Consider the following 22,122-nt stretch of genomic DNA (forward strand, 5'->3'; position numbering starts at 1 on the left):
TGGACAATACACACACGAACATAAATATAGTTATAAACTTAACGGATGCTTTATTGCTTAGTTGTGTACGCCGCGCTGCCCCGATGCGAAGTGTCTTCTGCTCTTCGCGCAGCAGCCGAACGATCCACCCCGACCGATCGCTCTCAGGCGCTCACGGCTCGTCAACTGCAGTAAGAGCGGCTTACTGCAGAGAGAGCACGCGAGCAGCTGGCTGCATTCTTTCATCTAACAGTAAATAAACTGTGAAACGTCAAAACACTGGGGTAAAATGGGCCACAACAACTGCGCTTAGGTAATGGTCTATGCTTTTGCGCTCCGTTTCGTGAATTGTATTTTCGTTCTATCTTTTGTTTTGCTGGTCAGGAAAGCCCTTAAAATTCTTCCAAAAATATGTTAGGCCGCAAATACACGACGCGCGTTTCCGCGGGCGCGTTCAAACGCGTATAACAGTTCCGCAGAGATATCCAGCTGAGCATCCCCAGGTGACAACTGTTCTACATTTTTAGCTTAAACTCCTCGTGAACAGCTCGATTTAACCCATTGCCTCATATAAACGCTTGAAAACATGGATGTGTGAGTGAACAACGATGTGTTGAAGCGTTGAAGTTTATGTCAGAACTTCGGTAGAAGCTGGGCAAACAGGAAGCTTGCAGTTTCGTCCTCGGTGATAAACAACCGAAACACTGAGTAAGAAGAATTAAACGATCTATCTAGGAGCATCAGAATAGCGGGGAAATGAATGTACCAACAAATCAACGTGAAAGAGTGTTTTTTAATAAACTTTTTGTTTCATACGGATTGAAGATTACACATGTTTTGTTTTGGGCCGGTAGCTTGTGCACAACGTGATGACAATTCTCAAAATGGCACCAGAAAAAACGCTTCACGCTGACGTTTCAACTGTTATAATAAGCTTAAACTCTGGTATATCGCTTGCTCTTTAAGCCAGTTTTAAGCCTGCTCTTTAAGCTTCCAGCAACTCGAAAAACGCTAACAATCTGCTCGAAAATGTCACTCGAAAATGGGTCTCTGCGTTTCCGCGGTAGCGCGTTCGAATGACATTTCATTTCTATGGCTGGATTGTTATACGCGTTTCCGCGGGCGCGGAAACGCGCGTCGTGTATTTGCGGCCTTATCAAAATTAAAACAGTTTTTACACGTTTAAATCTACAAAATCGATTCTTTTGAAGCTGTGTCTGTTATCATTATTGAGGCGACAAATACAACACCATAGCCTCACCAAACGCCATTTGTCAAAAGTATCTGCCCATTTTGCCCCAAGCGTAACTGCCCATTTTGCCCCACGTGAAGCATTTTTGTATTTTATGTTATATTAGTAAAAATACGCATTCGATCGCCTTGCTTTCTTCAGACAAATTGTATAGAAATATCATATCTTTAATAGTATATAATGTAAAACTTCAACGCATCCCTGTGACACTGGGTTAAGCTTATTTTCGAAGTGACAAAAATTACATCAATATGCTACTAAACCTTATTTTGCACTTTTCTTGGTTATTTTTTGTGTTAGGGTTATGAAACTTACATGGTGTTCATAAAACACTCTAATGAATACATTTTGAGCATTGGAAAGTAGCTTTGTAGTCAAATAATGCTTAAATAGAGGGTGCCCATTTTGCCCCACATGCCCATTTTGCCCCGCTTTCCCCTACAGGAAAATGAGCCGGCCAAGGAGCGGGCACTGGTACAGGCACGGTTCTGTAAAGCGGGCAGAGTGAAACAAGTCTGAGTAAACCCTTTTTAGATTTCATGTGATCGAGTGTTGATGCTTACCTCGTGTAGGTGACCGGAAATGAATCCTGGAAGTCTGAACGGTCTGGCAAAGGTTGAACCAACCGGATTAGCTTCCTCATCTGATCCTTGAATAGGGACTGCTCCGAGCGACGCTCTGAAGAGCACCGGTTGCGTGCGCTGATGGAGTTTCCTAGCCCCAACCCCGCTCCATACCTGTGCTCGATCGCACGCTACTGATTCTCGTTTTTTCACGCTGAGAGACTCATTTTCACTTTTTTTACATTTTTTATTTTACATCACAACATCACTCCGACAGGTTTTCGTTTCATTAGCACGAGATTAACAGAATGGCGAATGACAGATAGAATACCGAGCCTCGGCTAATCCAAGTAGTAAAGCTGAAATCTCGGTTATTTTGACGGATTATCTCGGTGACAGCAGTGTTAACGTATGTGCTCGGCATGTTGTGTTGCCGAGTTTCGGTTCAAATATTTATTTAACTGATATTTCAGTTTTAAATGGTACTGATTTTCGGCTACTGGGTTGTTTCAACTGACATATCAGCAAGAATCGAAAGAGCCGACGGATTTCGGCAGTTTTTTAACCGAGGTCGTGAAATATTTTTAAGTGTGTACGAGAAAATGGAATGGATGAACTCCTCAAAAGAATGGCGGATGCGGGCAATATATTTTAGCATTGTCGATCGTTACGCTTCCGAACACTACAGGCCGAGTTATTGAACATAGTTTCACTTCTTTTAATAATTTACTAAAACTACAGTCTTTTTCTTCTTCTTTTATTTGGCGTTAAAGTCATACGTGGACATATCGGCCCATACAGGCTTTCAATACAGTCCTTATACGGGGAATCGGTCCATTCGAGGCTTAAACCCACAACGGGCATGTTGTAAAGTCGTACGAGTTGACGAGTGTATCATGGAACCGCCCCTTAGCTTAAGTAACTTCCTCATTTTCCAGCACATTTTTCCGTTTGATATATAATTGAATAGGGATTGTTTTGGTGTTTTGCGTTATAACCGACTCCAGAGCCGTGGTTGCCTGGAGCCTAGCGGAGCTGGTTATTCCATGAAATCGCATATTTCATTTCTATGACATTATTTACTGTTATGGCCCAACCTGCCTAACACATTAGGCCACTCACCGACGACAGGCAAGGGTCTTCGTGTGATGTGTGAGTGTAGGAGGTCGGGTCTCTCGGGAGAATGAGAGGGCATCAAGCGGGAACCGAGCGGTGGTCGGGCACTCGGTACGGGCCGGCAGAAGGGCAACGACATTATCATGAATACACGGTTTTTACCTACATCGTAAGCTTAAACCCTTCCCGCGTTGTTGGCCGTTGTTGAGTAGCGCAACATATCACAACAGTGGCGACGAGAGTAAAAGAAAAGAGAGACTATTTTATTCCAAACAAGTATTTATTTCTTTTATCGAACCCGACGAATTTTAATTTGCGTGCTATTTGTTAAAAGTGTGTCGTTTATGGAACTCTAAGTGTTTTATATTGTGTGTATCGCGCTAATAAGACGGGACAATTTCGCGTAAGCGTAGAAGGATGTTAAACCCGGACGAAATGATGGAGGATGAAGAACATCGACGTTTATCGCAAAATTGGGGAAACGCGGGTTTTAGCAACGGGCAGCAGCAACTGCAACAGCCATTGCCAAACAGTGCAGCGTTACCAGCTCAGCCACAGTCGCAGAACATGGCCGGAGCGCCATCGCAGCAAGGTGCATCGACCTCGAGCCCGGACGCTGGGCTTTCGCAGATGATTCAACTATTGCAGCAGCAAATGAGTCAGCAACAACAGCTTATGACGCAAATATTGCAATATCAACAGCAACCGGCAGCACAGTTGCTACAGCATCCACAGCAGCCACAGCATCCACAGCCTCCGCAAGAAAGTTCGACACCGACAAACCCCGAGCTTATCCTCGAAGCTTTAGCAAGCAATATAAGTGAATTCCGGTATGATGCAGAGTCGGGAGCAACATTTAAGGCATGGTTTGAGCGGTATGAAGATCTGTTTCTACGGGACGCTTCCCGACTCGACGACGGTGCAAAAGTAAGGCTCCTAGGACGTAAGCTGGGCACCGTAGAACATGCACGTTATACCAGTTTTATTTTACCCCGCGCACCCCGTGACATGTCATTCGATGAGACAGTTGAAAAATTAACGGCGCTTTTCGGCAGAACAGAGTCTCTACTAAGCAAACGCTACAAGTGTATGCAGATAGCTAAATCGTGCAAAGAAGATCTGCTCACGTTTGCTTGCCGTGTGAATAGGGCGTGTGTCGATTTTGAGTTCGCTGGGATGAATGAGGAGCAATTTAAGTGCCTTATCCTGGTGTGCGGGCTTAAGGAAGAAATCGATACCGACATGCGCAATCGGCTGCTTGCCCGCATTGAGGAGAAGAATGACGTTAAATTGGAGCAACTATCGGCGGAATGCCAGCGTATAACTAATATAAAGGTGGATAGCGCGTTGATCGCTAATGATCACGGAGAACGAGTGTTTGCGGTGAAAAACGGTGGCCAAAGATCGCATCAACAGCAGTTTTATCGGCAGCAGTACCAACCTTTCGGTCAACAAACTCAGACACATCCCAGAGGAAACACCATGTATTTACAAAAGCCAACGAATGCGTGCTGGTCGTGCGGTGGTCCCCATTGGAAGAGAGAATGTCCATATAAGTCACACGTATGCACGGATTGCGGAAGATATGGACATCGGGAAGGATATTGTGAAAGAGCAAATCGATTTCAGCGACAGGACAACAAGAGAGGGAGCACACAAGTTGCAACGCGAGTCGTAAACGTAAATGTGTGCAACGTAGAAGCAAGGCGGAAATATGTGAACGTGTTGATAAATGGAACACCTGTTAAGCTGCAGCTCGATACGGCGTCCGATATCACAGTGATCAGCGAGGGGCTATGGAGGGATGTCGGACAGCCTCCTTTGATGGCAGCAACAGTAAAAGCGAAGACAGCCTCGCAAAATTATCTGCAACTAAAGGGTGAGTTTGATGCATCAATAACCATCGCTTCTAGAACTCAACAGGTAACAATCCGAGTCGCACGGGCCAACCTTTTCCTGCTGGGAGCGGACGTGGTGGAAGCTTTTGAGCTCGGATCAATCCCGATGGACCAGTTCTGTAGTAACATCGATGCGGTGAGTACACCTAAGTCAGTATGGGAGAAGCGTTTTCCGACAGTTTTCAAGGGCATGGGGCTTTGTTTAAAATCGAGCATAAAATTGGAAATAAAAGAGGGCAGTCACCCTGTATTTCGTCCTAAGCGCCCCGTGGCTTATGCAATGCTACAGACTGTCGATGAAGAACTGGACCGTTTGGAAGCCCTGAAAGTCATTACTCCCGTGGATTACTCGGATTGGGCTGCCCCTATAGTGGTTGTACGGAAGGCAAATGGAAAAATCAGGATTTGCGGTGATTACTCGACAGGGCTGAATGACATCCTACGACCACATGAGTACCCGCTTCCACTGCCAGAGGACATTTTTGCTAAGTTAGCCCGATGCCAAATTTTCAGTAAGATTGATCTCTCCGATGCTTTTCTTCAGGTGCAGATTGATGAAAAATTTCGCCCGCTGCTAACAATAAATACCCATCGTGGGCTATACCACTACAACCGTCTACCGCCTGGCATAAAAATAGCCCCAGCAGCATTTCAACAACTGATTGATACCATGTTGGCAGGAATAACAGGAGTTTGCGGCTATATGGATGATCTCATAATTGGAGGCATGTCAGATAAAGACCATGATAATACGCTAAATCTTGTACTAAAACGAATTGAGGAATTTGGTTTCACATTACGACCTGACAAATGTGTGTTTAAAATGTGTCAGATTAAATATCTCGGGCATGTAATCGATGGCAGGGGAATACGTCCTGACCCTGAAAAGATTAGCGCTATACAGAATTTATACCAGCGACAATACACCAGCGCTATACCAGCCCCCACCGATATTGCCGGAGTTAGATCTTTCCTAGGGGCAATTAATTATTATGGAAAATTTGTTCCAATGATGCGCGATCTAAGATTCCCCCTTGATAATCTTCTAAAGAACGAAAAACAATTTAAATGGACAACAGAATGCGAAGCAGCTTTCAAGAAATTTAAAGAAATACTGTCATCAGAGCTGCTATTAACACACTACGATCCTATGGCAGAAATAATTGTATCAGCAGACGCTTCATCCGTTGGAATCGGAGCTACTATTAGCCATAAATTTCCAGATGGAAGCGTTAAGGTTATACAGCATGCTTCACGAGCGCTGACCAAGGCGGAGTTTAATTACAGTCAGATTGATCGCGAAGGCTTGGCCCTCGTTTATGCAGTTACCAAGTTTCATAAGATGCTATACGGCCGTCATTTCAGACTCCAAACAGACCACCGTCCCCTGCTCCGGATTTTTGGCTCGAAGAAAGGCATTCCCGTCTATACAGCTACCAGATTGCAGCGATTTGCCCTGACCATGCAGCTGTACGACTTTTCTATTGAGTACGTGCAATCAGGACATTTCGGGAATGCAGACATCCTCTCGCGGCTTATAAGAAACCACGTGAAACCGGAACGCGAATACGTAATCGCCAGCCTTAGCTTGGAGGAAGATGTAAGGTCAGTAGCAGTGAATGCAATAATTAATTCCTCTCCTCTTTGTTTTAGAGACGTAGAACAAAGTACGCAATCGGATTCTTTGCTGCGAGAGGTTTATCGTTATATACAAGAAGGCTGGCCGCGTGAGACTAGCTACGGCTCGGAATTAGCGCGTTTCCATGACCGCAAAGAGGCACTATCGACGGTTGAAGGGTGCATTTTGTTCGGGGAGAGGCTGGTTATACCCGCAGACCTTCGAACACAGTGCTTGGAACAGCTCCACCGTGGTCATCCAGGAATCCAACGGATGAAATCGCTTGCGCGAAGTTATGTGTACTGGCCACTGATGGACAATGAAATAGTACAGTACGTAGCTACTTGTGAACTATGCGCAGCGGCTGCCAAGTCACCACCTCAAGCAATACCAGCACCGTGGCCGAAACCTTCCGGCCCTTGGCAACGACTACATGTGGACTACACTGGGCCAATTCAGGACGCCTACTTCCTAGTAGTGGTGGACGCGTTTTCCAAGTGGCCAGAAATTATAAAAACTTCCACAACTACCACACGAGCTACGGTTGCCATATTACGAGGATTATTTGCACGTTTCGGAATGCCCCTTACAATTGTGAGTGACAATGGGCCGCAATTCACAAGTGATGCATTTAAGGAATTCTGTGAAAGCCGCGGCATTCAACATATAACTACGCCACCATTTCATCCGCAGTCCAACTGTAATGAGTTCGGATGATGTTACGGTCGCCATGTAATGCGATGATCGTACAACTGTACTTCGAGTACCGTCGCGGTAGGTCAGTGTTTCGCTGACATGAGCCGAGGTGGAATAAAACTTCGTTCGAGCGGACTTTTCGACACTTGATCGTCCAGGCGATCATAGAAACCTTTAGGAGGTTTCCCTTACTGGAAACGTTGGAGTTTAGAGGCCTTACCTTGGGTAGGGGGACATAACTAAACTCTTTAAATGAGAAGTCGATAGATGTAGGATAGACATAGTCCTATCCTGACAGTCCGAACGAATCTGACTTGCCATGATCGGAGTTGGTTTTATTTATACTCAAAAGAAGTTAAGGGTTTCTCACATTTGGTTCCGGGTTGTATGTTGGAAAGTTATTGTTTTCACTCAGCTAGTTACGTTTGTCTTTTGTTGACAAGAACGATGGTTCTTGTCACTAAGTTCCTGTTTTGGGTTTAACGCATATACTGTTCCTGCTTTGGGTTACATACTGTTCCTGCTTATGTTGTGCGTTTCGGTTGTTTTTGATAAGTGTGTCACATCTGTTATTTGTTTGAATGGACGGCCTGAACTCTTCCGGGTGCGGTGCTATGGTATGATCTGATTTACTGAATGTGTTATAATGAATGTGTTACAATGGTGTGGTTTGGCTTTCCAAAGTGTGTTACAATGTGTCTATAGCTGATAGTGTGTATTATAATAAGTTGTGTATAGCAGATATGCTACACAACGGACAGGCAGAGCGGTTTGTAGACACCCTAAAGCGCACATTAAGAAAGATACAAACAGGAGACATGTCTATAGATGAGGCGCTGGACACTTTTCTGCAGTCTTATCGTACCACGCCTAATCCGGCGCTTGAGGGGAATGAAACGCCAGGGGAATTGATGGTTAAGTTTCCCGTAAGAACCCACCTCGATCTTTTGCGCCCGCCAACTGTAATTGAAAGGGAAACTAATATCGTTTATGGAGGATTTATGCCAGGTGACGCTGTTTTAACAAAAGTGTATGGGCGGAATTCATGGAGATGGATATCGGCTGAAGTGATAAGTAAGTTGGGGAACGTCATGTATCAACTAAAAGGGTCAGATGGCAGAATGCTCCGAAGACATCAAAACCAAATGCGGAAGCGAGCATCGAAGGACATCCCTCAGATACTGCAGCCAGGTAGCGAATCCATTCAACTACCCATTGATGTTATACTGGATGAATGGAAACTTCCGTTGGTGAGCGATGAATTACCACTAACCGATACGTCAGGAGGATCGTGCTCGGACCCTCTCCCTCAACCACTCTCCCCGGAGCGGACGGCACCCCCGGAGACCAGTACTACCATGTTACGTTCACCTCGTCGGTCTTCAAGGAATAGAAGACCCCCGCGATGGTTCGACGCGTTCGTGTTTTAAAGGGGGAGATGTTATGGCCCAACCTGCCTAACACATTAGGCCACTCACCGACGACAGGCAAGGGTCTTCGTGTGATGTGTGAGTGTAGGAGGTCGGGTCTCTCGGGAGAATGAGAGGGCATCAAGCGGGAACCGAGCGGTGGTCGGGCACTCGGTACGGGCCGGCAGAAGGGCAACGACATTATCAGTGAATACACGGTTTTTACCTACATCGTAAGCTTAAACCCTTCCCGCGTTGTTGGCCGTTGTTGAGTAGCGCAACATATCACAACATTTACCATGTTTCCTGCAGACTTTAAACATTCAATTGGGGGTTTTTCATGAACTTCATGTACTAACAATGTACTTTTCTAACTCCTGTACGTCCTAAGGTATAGCGGTCAACTCGCAAAATTGACTATCCGACAGGATGGTACTGAAAAACTCTCGAAAGCCTGTATAAGTCGGCATGCCTACGTACGACGTATGACATTACGCAAAATTTATAGCGTGAAGAAAAACTATTATAACTGTGTGTTTAAAACTACAAAAGTGTTTGGGTTTTGCTTTTAGTATTCTGTTTTTGTGTAATACACAACATGCTCAAAATTTCCTAAACAATTATGCAATGATTTGTAATGCAAGGCTGGTTGCTAGCAATTCCAATGGGTGGTATTCAATGCATTTAATTGATAATGCGATACAAAATTAGGTAACACCAAATATAAAAACAGACATCAAGGATTGAGTAAACCATGCAACAACATAACTGTTAATGAAATAAATGAAAAAACGATACAATTTAGACACATAATAATGGTTCTATTGCGACTCTTTTACTACTAGCATTTCAGCAATAATATCTGATACATATTTTAGGAAATGCAAACAAAATCAAATGCAAAATCAATTGCATAAAAGCAATAGCTCTAACACAAAGCAATTTTTACTCCAATTCATCACCACGCCTCGCCCGTTAATGATGTAAGCAGGCCTTTAATATAAAAAAGTTGTTCCACCAAATAAGAAAAAGAAGATGGTAAGGAAAAATTAAAGTTGAAAATTTGTAAAGAGTATAAAAGTTGGAGGTGGAGTTGGTGGAGGATAAGATTGAGACATTGCCACTAAAAGTGTAAATATGACATGTTCAAGGTCAAGGACACGATAAATAAAAGGATAGATTTTTTAAGCAGAACTATGCTTTTTAGCGATTACTTCCTTCCCAACCGGCATTATCGCGCGATTTTTATGTGTATCTATCATTTTTCTCTTTCTAACATTCAGAAAAATTTTCATTCTGTCTTGCTCTTCTGGGTGTTGGTCTGGTTTTGCTCGCAACTTGGCTGTGTCACACCAAACATCCTCATGTTTCATATGGCTCTTCTCTTTCTATCGTTAGAGAGAAACTCTTGCGTCTCGCTTTTCTGGGACTTGTCCAATTTCGCTTGCTACACCAATCGTTCACGCAAGCGTTCTCCTCTCTTCCGCTATTTGTATCATTGTACAGGTACTCCCCGATATACGCTATCAATGCGGACCGGAGACAATAACGTATCTCGAATATTAGCGAAAGTCAAATTTCGAGGTTTTCAGTCAAATTATAGCTAATTTTCGTATAATTTTGCATGAAGTGGTAGGTTTTAGCCACTAAGTTATTTATTTGATCTGATTTCAACTCAATATTACTGTTTGAAATTAAATTTACTTCACACTTTATGAATTTGATCGCGCCAGTTTATCGACGGATAAAAACATTTATTGTCGTTTATTTATACTTAATTCCACAACTTCACAATTCCGCTTCGTTCGTTTTTGCGTTCTTGCTTTCTTGGCGTCTTTCCTCGGTCTCATCCTTCCTCGCTCTCTTCTGTCAATTCTCTGTAGTTCATATTCACGGCAAGGTTGGATCGTTGCAAGGTTGGATCGTTTTCAAAATTACCGTTAACACGACATTCGTGTTTTGACGTTCGTTACACTCCCCCCCAGTATGCCAATGTATGTTGGCTTACTCCTCAGTATTCTTGCGAACGTCTAGCACCGCTAGTTTTACCGCGGGTCTCTCGTAGACTGCTCCAGTTGATGTTTTTACTGTTGCTGAGCGGACCTGTCCGTCTGCACTAATCTTTCTTGCTACCACTCTTCCTCTTGGCCAACAGTTCCTTGGCAGCTTTGGGTCAACTATCAGCACGATATCGTCGATTTTGATTGGAGTAGCTGGAGTGAACCACTTTGATCGTCGGGTTATCTCTGGCAGATAGTCACTCAACCATCTTTTCCAAAATTGATTGGCTATGATCTGAGAAGTACTCCAGTTCTGTCGCTGGCTAGGTCCATGATCATCTAGTTGCACTAATGGTTTACTTCCGTTCGATGAGCCTAGTAAGAAATGGTTGGGTGTTAGGGCAGGTGCAGCATCGTGATCAATAGAGACATGAGTAAGTGGTCTTGAGTTTACTACGTTTTCAATTTCAATGAGAAGGTTGTTGAGAATTTCATCTGATAACTTCTTGGAAGTACACGCCGCCATAAGGTTTGACTTTACTGTGCGTATTAACCTTTCCCAACTGCCACCCATGTGTGGTGCTGCTGGTGTAATAAACTCCCATTCCGTATCGGCGTCTACAAACTCTTTTGCAATATCCTTTTCATTGAATTCTTTATCTAGCTTCGCTAGTTCTCGCTGTGCACCAATAAAGTTTGTTCCGCGATCGCTGTAAAATTTTCTTGGGCGGCCACGCCGAGAGATGAAATTTCTTAGAGCTATTATACAAGAGCTCGTTGTTAGAGTTTGAACTAACTCAAGATGTATAGCCCTAGTCGTGAGACAGATAGCCAACATTACCCATCTCTTTTGGTTACTTCTGCCCACTGCGACTTCTATGGGTCCAAAGTAATCGATGCCTGTATGTGTGAATGGTCTGGAAAAAACTTCTAGACGTCCTGGTGGTAGATCACTCATGCGCGGTGGGTTCGGTTCTGCTTTTTCATTTTTACAATGTTGGCAATTCCTACGTACGTTGTTGAATAATGGGCGGAGCCGACTAATGCAATACTTTTGACGCAATTCGTTTATGACAGTTTCAACATTGAGATGGTGGTACTTAACGTGGTAGTGTAAAACTATTAGTTTTGTAACGTAATGTCTGTTAGGCAAAATAATAGGAAATTTTGCATCTTCTGTGGCATAATGACATGCTGCTACTCGGGATTTCATTCTTATAACTCCTTCTCGATCAAGCCAAGGAGAGAGTTTATATAATGCGCTTGTTTTTGGGAGTTTTAGTGTATCACTATTTTCGGATGTTGTGAATCGTTTAAGTTCATTATACTCCATGCCGTAGCATTCTCTCTGCGCTAATTGTATAATATAATTTTCCGCCTCGCCTAATTCCCTCGTTCGCAATGGCCCTCGATTGACATGTACTCTGTTACGAATATTATGTACAAATCGCTTAATCCATCCCACCACTTTTGTTACTTGCCGCCAGCTAGAATATTTCTCTACATGTATGGTTGGTGTGGCAGAAACCGTATGAACTAACACATTAGCTTTTAGTTCATTATCTGTTGAGTTATTTACATTATCAGCATAAGGCCATTTATGTTCGTCTTCATATAAGAAATCAGGTCCCTTGAACCATCGACTATCATTAGATAGATTTGGCGGGTGAGTCCATTTTGTAGCATCATCGGCTACATTTTGCTTGCTGGGTATATATCGCCATTCCTTACTTTCCGACAACTCAAGGATCTCAGTTACGCGGAAGCCAACGAAAAGACTATATCGGCGGTGATCGGAATTAATCCAACATAATACGTCTCTTGAATCACTCCAGAAAATTTTGCGAGATATTTTGATCTTTAAAGCCTTTTCAACTGTGCTTGCTAGTCGAGCTCCAATAAGAGCTGCTTGCAACTCCATTCTCGGGACTGACGTTAGTTTCAATGGTGCCACCTTTGTTTTTGATGTTACGATAGAACAGCGAACGTTTTGTCCATGAACGACTCTCAGAAAGACAATGGCCGCCATTCCGCTTCCTCCAGCATCTACGAATGTATGTAGTTGAACATCTTCAGCACCATTGATGGAATATTGCTGGGAATAGCATCGGGTTATTTTTACTTGTTCGATTTGTGGTAGAAGTTTTATCCATATCATCCACTTCTTCAATTCTTCAATATGTACTGGTTCATCCCAATCAACTCTTGAGCGCCAAACATCCTGTAAGACCACCTTGAGGTATCCTAAAAAATGTGCAATTAGCCCGAGAGGGTCGAATATGGACATAAGGACTTGTAGCATTTCTCGTTTAGTTGGTGATCGATTTCCCGTTAACAATGATGTATCATAACGATGCCACCACACTTTATACGTCAGCACGTCTAGGGCAGTGTCCCACCACATGCCTAGAACTTTTTCTACGTGACTTTTTGATGAAAAGTTCATACATTTTTCGGTAGAAACACTTTCATTAACATACGCCTCAACGGATGTACAGTTGCTTATCCAATTGCGCATTTCAAATCCTCCAGCACTGTGAACAGTTTTTACGTCGTTTATCAATTGTAAGGCTTCACTTTCTGTTTCAACACTCACAAGCAGATCATCAACGTAATGAGAATGAACGATAGCTTCGTATGCTTTGGGGTGAGTAGTTTGAAAACGTTCCGCGTTCCGATTTTTCACGAACTGGGCAGTGCAAGGTGAACAACATGCACCAAAGGTCAACACGGTCATAGCATACACGGCAAGTTCTCCATCTTGTTCTGTCCAATAAAAACATTGATACATTTGATCCTCTCTACGCATGCTTATCTGGTGAAACATTTCACGAATGTCACCTGCGATCGCAATTTGACCCAAACGAAAGCATAATAATATGTTCAATAGAGAACATAAAAGATCCGGTCCTTGCAATAACATACAATTCAACGATAGGCCATGCGAAGACTTCGCTGCTGCGTCCCAAACAATTCTTATCTTTCCTGGTTTGTTGGGATTTTTAATAGGGAAGATAGGCAAAAACCATTTTACTTCGGAGATTTCATTTGAATCCAATTTTCGAACATATCCTTTATGATAATATTCTGCTATCATATTATGTAGAGTGTGGTTTAGCTGTTCATCTCTTTTCATTCGTCGTTCTAAGTTGCGGTGACGACGTAAAGCCATCTCTTTATTTACTGGTAGACCGACGTTTTCTAATCTCCATAGTAAACAGGATTCATAACGAACTCCGTTAAAACGTGTGTTATTTTTAACATTGTTATCACCCGTTCATCATCTTTAGACGCTAAGTTGTTTTTTGTTGCTACCTCAAGACTATCTAGATCGAAATATTCTTTCATTGCTTGGTGAAGGTTACTGTCATCAGGCTCATGAAGCAGGTGAATGTTCAATTGATTGCTTGTATACGTTTGCGTCTCTTCGTTCACAGGGCCATAGATCGTCCAACCCAATCTTGTTTTTACGGCAATCGGTTCTCCAAATCGGCCTTCTCGCGTTTTCAATGGAGTAGTTAAACTTGAGTGTTGTGAACCAATGAGAATACGAGGCTTGGCGTTGGTATATGAGACCATCGGTAGTCCTTTAAGATGTTTAAAACGCTGTCCAAGCTTCTCTATGTCCAGTGTTTGTGAATGAAGGTTTAGTTCGCTTACCGTTCTTATGTTTCGTAAACACATTTGCCTTCCACCGGATTCACCATGAATTTGTAAATTCACTATTAATGAATCTGGTTCTTTTCGAATGCTTCCATTCGACCATTGCAGTTCCATAGGGCGGGGTGTTCCAGTAAGCTGCAATTCATTTGCTAGTGCTTGATCAATTAGTGTAATCTCAGAACCGTCATCGAGCAATGCATAAGTCGAAATTTGTTTTTCTGGTCCTATAATCACCACCGGAACATATTTTAGGAGTACCGATCCTTGATCACCGAAGTGAGTGTTATTTGCTGTCCTATTGTTAGAGGTAGGAGACAACTTTTGCTCTTGAATAGGTAAATTTCCATTGTTTCTCTGCTCGTAATGTAGCAGAGGATTATGTTTATACTCACAGCCGGACACTCCACATATTTTATCAGAGCAATACGGTGGGAGATGTTTCTTTAGACAGAAACGACATATTCCATTATTCTTCACTAAAGCCCATCGTTCATTATGTGCCATGCGCAAAAACCCTTCACAACAATTCAAGGAACTGCAGTTAGCAGTACAACCCACACAATGACTTTCTTCTCTAGTTATTTGTTGGTTATTTTGATGAGAGTCGGTTGACACGTCATGTGCTACGATACTTTCTCGACGATGGCCACTTGGAATTTGTTTCTTTGAAAAACGTCCATAATTAGATAATGAGTGCGCGTTAACTTGTCTACCGTTATGGTTTCCATATGGTACTTTAGAGGGTTTGGAAGGTTTTTCTTTTATATTCGAAAACGCTATAGCACTGGTGGCCGAGGCCAGTTGATATAACCAGGAATTAAATGTGGCGAGACTTATGTCCTGAAGATTGAAACGATATTCTGCCCAACGCAATTGTAAATGCGGTGGCAGCTTGTGCACCAATTGATGTAATAAAGTAATGTTATATAAATGATCGGGCACTTTACATGCCCGTACGGTGGCACAAAAGTTCTGTACGGCTACTGAAAATTCTACCAAAGTCTCCAGCTTACTTTCGTCGACTGCTGGAAGCACAGTTATTTTATCGGTTATCGTTTGAACAATGCGTTCGGGTTGACCGTAGAGCATCCGCAAAGTTCCGATAACTGTGCCGACGTTCTCAGGATGCATTAATAAGCTTCTTACATCTTCTAACGCTTTCCCATGGAGGCAGTTCTGTAAGCGTATCAAATTTTCATGGGCGGTAAAACCACACATTTCCGTGGTGTTGTTGTATGCGGATATAAATAACGGCCATTCTTCCGGACTGCCGGCAAATCGTGGCAGATCTTTCGCAAACGATTTCCGTGCATCTTTTTGTGCAGATGATAACTCCGCTTGTACTGTATTGATGTTCTGTGTCGGGTTTAGAACCGTATGTTGTGGTAATGTTTGCGGTGGTACCGCATGGACTGGTTCACTTTTCACGAATCTATTCTGTGACTGCGCGTTTTCTTCTACCCAGTCTTCTACTCTTAAACATTCCATATTACTTGCAATGCTTGACTCGTCATCTGAATCATCGGGTATTTCAATGAGAAGGGCGTACTTCTTTTCGATAAATTGCATCTCGCATCGTCTTTCTTCTTCTAGCTTTGCAAGTAAAAGTTGTTTTTCTCTAGCGGTCGACCGTACTGACGATGCTTTTGAAGAGCGAGAACGCGGAGGTTTCACCGTTTTACATAGTAGCTCATTGCCTTTCATGTTCGATGCCGAAGCCTGCTGATCGTTTGCCACATTTTGCGGCGTGGTGGGTGAAGGATCTTGACTTTGTTCCAAGGCCAGTTGGCTTGATATAGTTTGCGCGATTGTATTTTCTGCCATCTCAGCCTTCGCCTTACTTCGTGTCATACGCTCGCTTGTCGACATCTCACCTAACCTCACTTAGTGACGAACGGCACGAGGTGCTGGAATAAATGTTTTTATAATGTTTGAAATTAAATTTACTTCACACTTTATGAATTTGATCGCGCCAGTTTATCGACGGATAAAAACATTTATTGTCGTTTATTTATACTTAATTCCACAACTTCACAATTCCGCTTCGTTCGTTTTTGCGTTCTTGCTTTCTTGGCGTCTTTCCTCGGTCTCATCCTTCCTCGCTCTCTTCTGTCAATTCTCTGTAGTTCATATTCACGGCAAGGTTGGATCGTTGCAAGGTTGGATCGTTTTCAAAATTACCGTTAACACGACATTCGTGTTTTGACGTTCGTTACAATTACAATTTTATACCTTTTGAAATGGTTTATAATATTCAACCAAAAGGGAATTTATTTTGCATTTGACATTCGATTTCTCAAATAAGTACGATTTGCTCAAAGAACTGTCAAATATAGAAAAAAGCGTATAGCGAAATCGCGTATTTCGAGTATGGCGTATACCGAGGAATACCTGTATATTCACACGAGGAAGGCGCTGGTTCGCGTTCTCATGAAAAAGTGGTAGTGTGAAATCAAGTTTGCAAGCAGAAGGACGAGTCGATGCGTGCTCGTTTTGTCTCTTGTGAAACCACTACGGATAACTATTTGGTAAGTACAGCATTTAATAAAGGGTTACATCAATCTTTATCAAACTGAATGGTATTAATAATCGTGATATCAAATCATATTCGTTTTCTATAGCAAATCGTAACACACGCACGAACGGAAGTGAGCACGGACCACGATAGAAACAATACAGGGTTTTCCAATTGAGTTTAGACTAGCCGCATACTTTTTTTGAATAGTCGCAATTGATTCTTGACTAGCATCCTCTATTTTTGATTACGAGCAGTGGATTATTGACTAGGAGCAATTGATTTCAGCAGGTCGCTGCATGACAGCCTAAGAGCGTCGTGTTTATAATACCCGGTATGACAGATCGACTTGAATAATAATCTGTGGATAATATTTAATATCATCCGCTCATTAGCTAAAAGCGATTGTTTTATTGCTATATATCATCCACAAAATAAGATATATTTTATCTGATAGGTTTTTGGTGCTATTGTTTTGATTTTATTAATGCACAATACAACACAAAAGCACTTAACGGCTGAATTGAAATATGCAGTAGTTAACCCACAGGCATAACCCTACAAACAACGAGCGGGATATTTTATCATGGTGTGTGTAAAAAACCTAGAGTTAGGCCCGTGTCTGTGCTCCATCGGATGCGATTTTATCGGAAGGCCTGTCAAAATTTTATATGGAATTTGACAGATAACGTCGGACGTGCGATTTCGTCGTACGACAGAATCAAAAAATTTTGATTTCGTCGGACGCCGCATCCGATTTTATCTGTCAAACTAAATGTGTGGTGTTTTGTAGGAACTATCTCAACTTAATTTTTCATAATCGTTATATTATTAAAATCATCCAAATAATCGCAATATAATACGAAAAAGCGTTTGACAGCACGTGTGATAAAATCGCATGCGATGGAGCACAGACACGGGCCTTAAGCGGAGAATCGGTGTGAAATACACGGAGGCGAGAGCGCGTTTTGGTTTCGACACAGTTTTGGCACTAACACAGTTACACATGTGGACATGTGTGCGTTTACTTTCCGCCAGTGCGCTCAGTTTGATCTGCTCGCAGCGCTGTGCTGATGTCGGTGTCTCGCTTGCACTGCTGCACCGAAAGTTCCTCTGTGTGCTCTCGTTCTTGCTACCACACGAAATCGTCAGTACAGCTCAAGGATCGGCAGCGAGCGGCCGCACGTGCGTCAGCCTAAGTCCTGGACGATTGATGTTATGATTTTGTAAAGTGTTCAAGTGTTCAAGTGTTGTGCGAATTCAAATGAAGCTGCGCGAATGATTCGTAATGCATGTTATGTACATCGCGCAGTTTCATTTCGTACCTTTTTACAGTAATCAACGTGTACAAAAGGAGCTACACAGATATTCGGCCATTTCAACGTTTGCATCGATGGAGCGATCAATTTTATTTTAGTCAAATATTGTGTATCAACTTACGCAAATGTGTGAAATCGTGTAAAGTTAAAATGTAAATGTTTCAATAAAGTGATGAAAAAAAGATCTACGCGTGTTTGTTTTTTTGTTTAGCTTTACATAACAAAAAAATACGCAGCGAGTGTGAGCGATCGCTGAAGGAAAGAAACGCACACAGCGCAACACGAAAGAAACAAACACAAGCACACGAAAGGATGCTCGCGCATGGGCGCGAGCATTGAGAGAGCGCACCGTGTATTTTGTATGGGAGCGGGAGAGAACCGTGCTACCCGTTCCCGCCCCCTTTTTTAAGCCTACCCTCCCGACAATGGCACTCAAATTCGCTCATTTTCTCATGCCCTCTCTGTCACATTCGTAGCTCGATCTCCCTCTTCTGGGACATAGCGTTCTGAGCATGCGGTTTTTGCAACGGCCATTTCGTACCGCTTCGATCTCATCACCTTCTCTCCCCTCGCACCTTCCTTTTTGATCATCGCTTTGGGGCTTGCAAATTTTTGACATGTCAAATTAGAGTGACGCCAAAATGTAAACAGCAAGTGTTTGCGTGTGCGGTGATTTTGTAAGTGTTTTATGCAAATTTTATGATATTTATCATTAAAAACGTTTTGTTTTGTAGAATAAACATAAAATCAACCACGGAAGCATGATTTAGTTGTGGTGAAAGCGAAAAAACAATGCTTGGAGCATGGAATAAAGCCGAATGAAATTTCTAACCTTCACGCACGACGCCGCCGCTAGGTAAGGTATGTTTATGTGTAATTACGATCATTGTTCCATTTTAGGGTGTGATTTGTGCAATATAACCGTTCCTGGCGGGGATAGTCAATAGTCGATACCCTTTGCAGCTGTGAAGGGGTGCAGAAGAAGGGGCTCGTTATCACCCTTCCCACACCCGGACGCTTTTTCCACGGATGAAGAATATGTTCCTGGTGGGTTGAACTTGTTGTGTTTTATTTGAATGGTTTGTAATGTATGTGACCTTTCTCCCGGTAGGCTGTATGCGCCAAATCTAACGGTGATCCGTATCGTGAACGAATCGGCATAATCGGTGCCGGTCCCCGGCGGTTTGTGAAAGTGGTGGTACACAACGGTATAGAGTACGATAGATAACATGCAACTGATCTGCGAAGTGCGCCACCTGATGCTGGCGTTCGGCAAGACACAGAAGGAGATGGCATAGGAGTTCAACGTGTGGAACAAGGACGTGCTAGATTTGTTCCAGATCGAGGACCGCGACGATGAGGGATAGTTGCTGGAGCTAATTAGTGACATAGCCAGAAGGGTACGGGCAAGTTGTCGGGGATTGCCGCCCAGCGCCATGCCGTTGTGGTGTTGCGAATTGGTGAGCGGTCTTTTCCCGCTGCTTATCTGCTCTGAAGGATAGCCGTGCTTGGGCCAACTATCAACTAGCTGGACCCAGCACGAAATGGACCGCGCAAGGCTTCATATTGCTGCGCCAAGCGGCCAACGACTTAAAGTAGGACGTGAACTACGGTGGCATTGCGCTGATGGCATAGCGGTTACATAATGTTTAGCAGTATCATCAGCAACGTGTTCCTCGGCAACATTCGGCATGCGTTTGTGCACAATCCGCATCTTTCTATCCATCTTATGATGCGTTTTCCTCTGAAGCTGTGAAACGGTTGCCAAATGGACTGGAATATTTTATAGTACTGGAGTATTTGGCCTTAAACGTACTAGTAAATTGAATTATTAAAAAAAGACATCAAAACAGTACACTGTTGCCTCGAGTCGAGTACAAGCACCGATTTGAAAAAAAAAATGCGCCTTAAGAGCCTTATTGTCATATGGAGCAGGACGACCACGACGAACGGCTTTGCTTGCTTGCACTTAAACATACACACCTTTGGGTAAGTACACTTTGGGGACCTTTATTCCAAGCACACAAGTGTTTATGTAAATATATTTAATATACTTTCAGGTTGTATGAGTCCTGTATAGCCTGATTTGTGTAAAAGAAGATGGTCGAGCTAGCTGTGGCCACACGTCCTCACTAGCGATTCTTAGATTAAAAGCGGTTGATGAAGCTCTTATACACCTCGAAATTGATTAACGCATGATACAAAAGTAAGCAAGTAAGTATACGACAAATGTACAAGTGACCATTTATGTTCTATATTAGTTATTCATAAATTATGTGATTTATGGTAATACCTTGACATCAATCCAATTACGACAGGTCCTTGGCTTACAGAGCATTAATATGTGCCATTGGATGTCCTTGGTTGGGATCTTCGTAGGCTAGAAACCCGCTTTTGTTGACGATATAGGGCGGTATTGATTCCGAGCCAATCCAACGGAATATATGCCTATGGTAAGACTACGCTTACATTAATACATTTAATTAATACACAAAAAGGCATATCATAGTTTAAACAGTATGGTTCTTTTGTTAACATGCCCCAGCCTGATCGTTTCTTTTACGATATAGCTTGCAGTGGCACTTGCCTTTCTTGACAATCTTGCATTAAGCCTAGGTAGCGAGGCGATTGAGTACGGAGACATTAGACAAACCGTCGAATTAAAATGTAACATAGGAGTGAAACTAAAATATGTATCTGAGTCAGTAATTATCATTTCTTTCGGGTTCTTTCTTTACAACACTTCATAAGCGATTTGTTTTATAATTCATTCGTTTGTTTATTATTTCCATTCTTATAAGTTCACAGCCACAATGCCATATAGTCTTGTAGCATATAAAAAAAACTGATTTAAAATATCTAATTTCGTTATTTCTTAGGACCTCCTTTGCTCTTTCGTGTGAATGAGCCACGAGAAACGCTTTTTATTACGCCTGATACATTGGCACTGTTTTTTGCATTTTGTAGTTTTATTTGAAAAAAATTTTCAAGTAACGCAAAATCAACTTTTCGGCTACCTACATTTCCTACATCTGCAAATAAACGCAATAAATTTACATGTTTTCGGAAGGCTACTTTTGGTCCATTACCTCCTCTTCCGCTCCAGCTACATTCAACCAAAAATAATCGATTGAAAATAAGATATAAGGCCTCGTGAAGTCGCGCTTTTGTTTCTGTTGCCTTCATTTTGGCCCGCAATTTACGCTTCACCTCCTCAAACTGATCCTCTGAACCTAGATTCTGCTCAAAATCACCTAACTCCTTTTTCGATGCAATCAACGCAATAATTCCCTCACTTTCTTGCGTATGTGGTGTAATTTCGGGCGTTTCTTGCGGAACAGGATTTTGCTCGTGTTGACTCTGCCACTTAATAATCTCCTCGTTTTGCATTTTAACGTCAACAACGATTTGGCTCAGGGTATAAATCTGTTTGCTGTTTTGCAGGGCAATCTCTGCGCATTTGCATTGATTTCCTGCAGCCCCGCAACAGCAGACAGAAGAAGCTTCGGTGGACTGAAGATTCATTTTTCATCTGCAATTATGAATGTTCATGTTACTTTTATTGTTTGTGTATAGTTTTGATAATAAATAGGTTTGCTTTACTTACAGGTTGTTGCAGAGCGGGTTTTAACGCAGCGATGTTGTTGATATATCGGCCGATTTATTCAACAGAAGGAGGAACAACGATATGACGCCAACGCACAATAGCTTTTCAATAAAATGTACACACACGAATTTCTTTGAATTTTTCATTTTGACAGCATCCATATGGGAGGTTTATAATGCCGGGATTTGGGGATTGAAGCAGACCGAAACGTACCGCAGAGCCGCTGTAAAGCAATGCGCGTGACGTCACGGATTGTTGCTCATTTCGCCTTGTTCTCTGAGTGACAGCCATACCATCAAGGCCAGATCAAGGCGAGAACAAGGCGAACGGTTTCCATACAGATTCTCTCTGAGATTGTTGAGAGGGTAGGAAATCTTCCATCGGCTTAACTCTAGGTTTTTACGCACACCATGATAAAAATTAGCCGCTCTTTGTCCGTAGGGTCGGCTTAACTCTAGGTTTTTACGCACACCTTGATAAAAATTAC

General features: G+C 42.7%; 2 protein-coding genes and 1 pseudogene across 2 annotated transcripts in view; 2 read left to right on the forward strand and 1 right to left on the reverse strand.

Annotated features, from left to right (window-relative positions):
• Positions 1-22,122, reverse strand: part of LOC125906447 (uncharacterized) — an 82,977-nt gene that overhangs the window by 57,968 nt on the left and 2,887 nt on the right. The window lies entirely within an intron of this gene.
• Positions 1,796-19,191, forward strand: LOC125908305 (uncharacterized protein K02A2.6-like). Its single transcript, XM_049610993.1, has 2 exons — positions 1,796-6,413; positions 19,140-19,191. Exons 1-2 carry the CDS (start codon positions 3,328-3,330, stop codon positions 19,189-19,191), a joined length of 3,138 nt encoding a protein of 1,045 aa, XP_049466950.1. The 5' UTR covers positions 1,796-3,327.
• Positions 17,316-22,049, forward strand: LOC120949659 (6-phosphogluconate dehydrogenase, decarboxylating-like; annotated as a pseudogene).

This window comes from Anopheles coluzzii, chromosome 2 (assembly GCF_943734685.1).
Source record: "Anopheles coluzzii chromosome 2, AcolN3, whole genome shotgun sequence".
NCBI classification, from domain to species: Eukaryota; Metazoa; Arthropoda; class Insecta; order Diptera; family Culicidae; genus Anopheles; species Anopheles coluzzii.

What these genes read in the sequence shown, in the direction of transcription:
- LOC125908305 (XM_049610993.1), top strand. Translation starts at nt 3,328, where the DNA reads ATGTTAAACCCGGACGAAATGATGGAGGATGAAGAACATCGACGTTTA. An exon ending in AGCTTGGAGGAAGATGTAAG is followed by an intron (nt 6,414 to 19,139) that starts GTCAGTAGCAGT and finishes TTCTCCCGGTAG; the next exon opens with GCTGTATGCGCCAAATCTAA.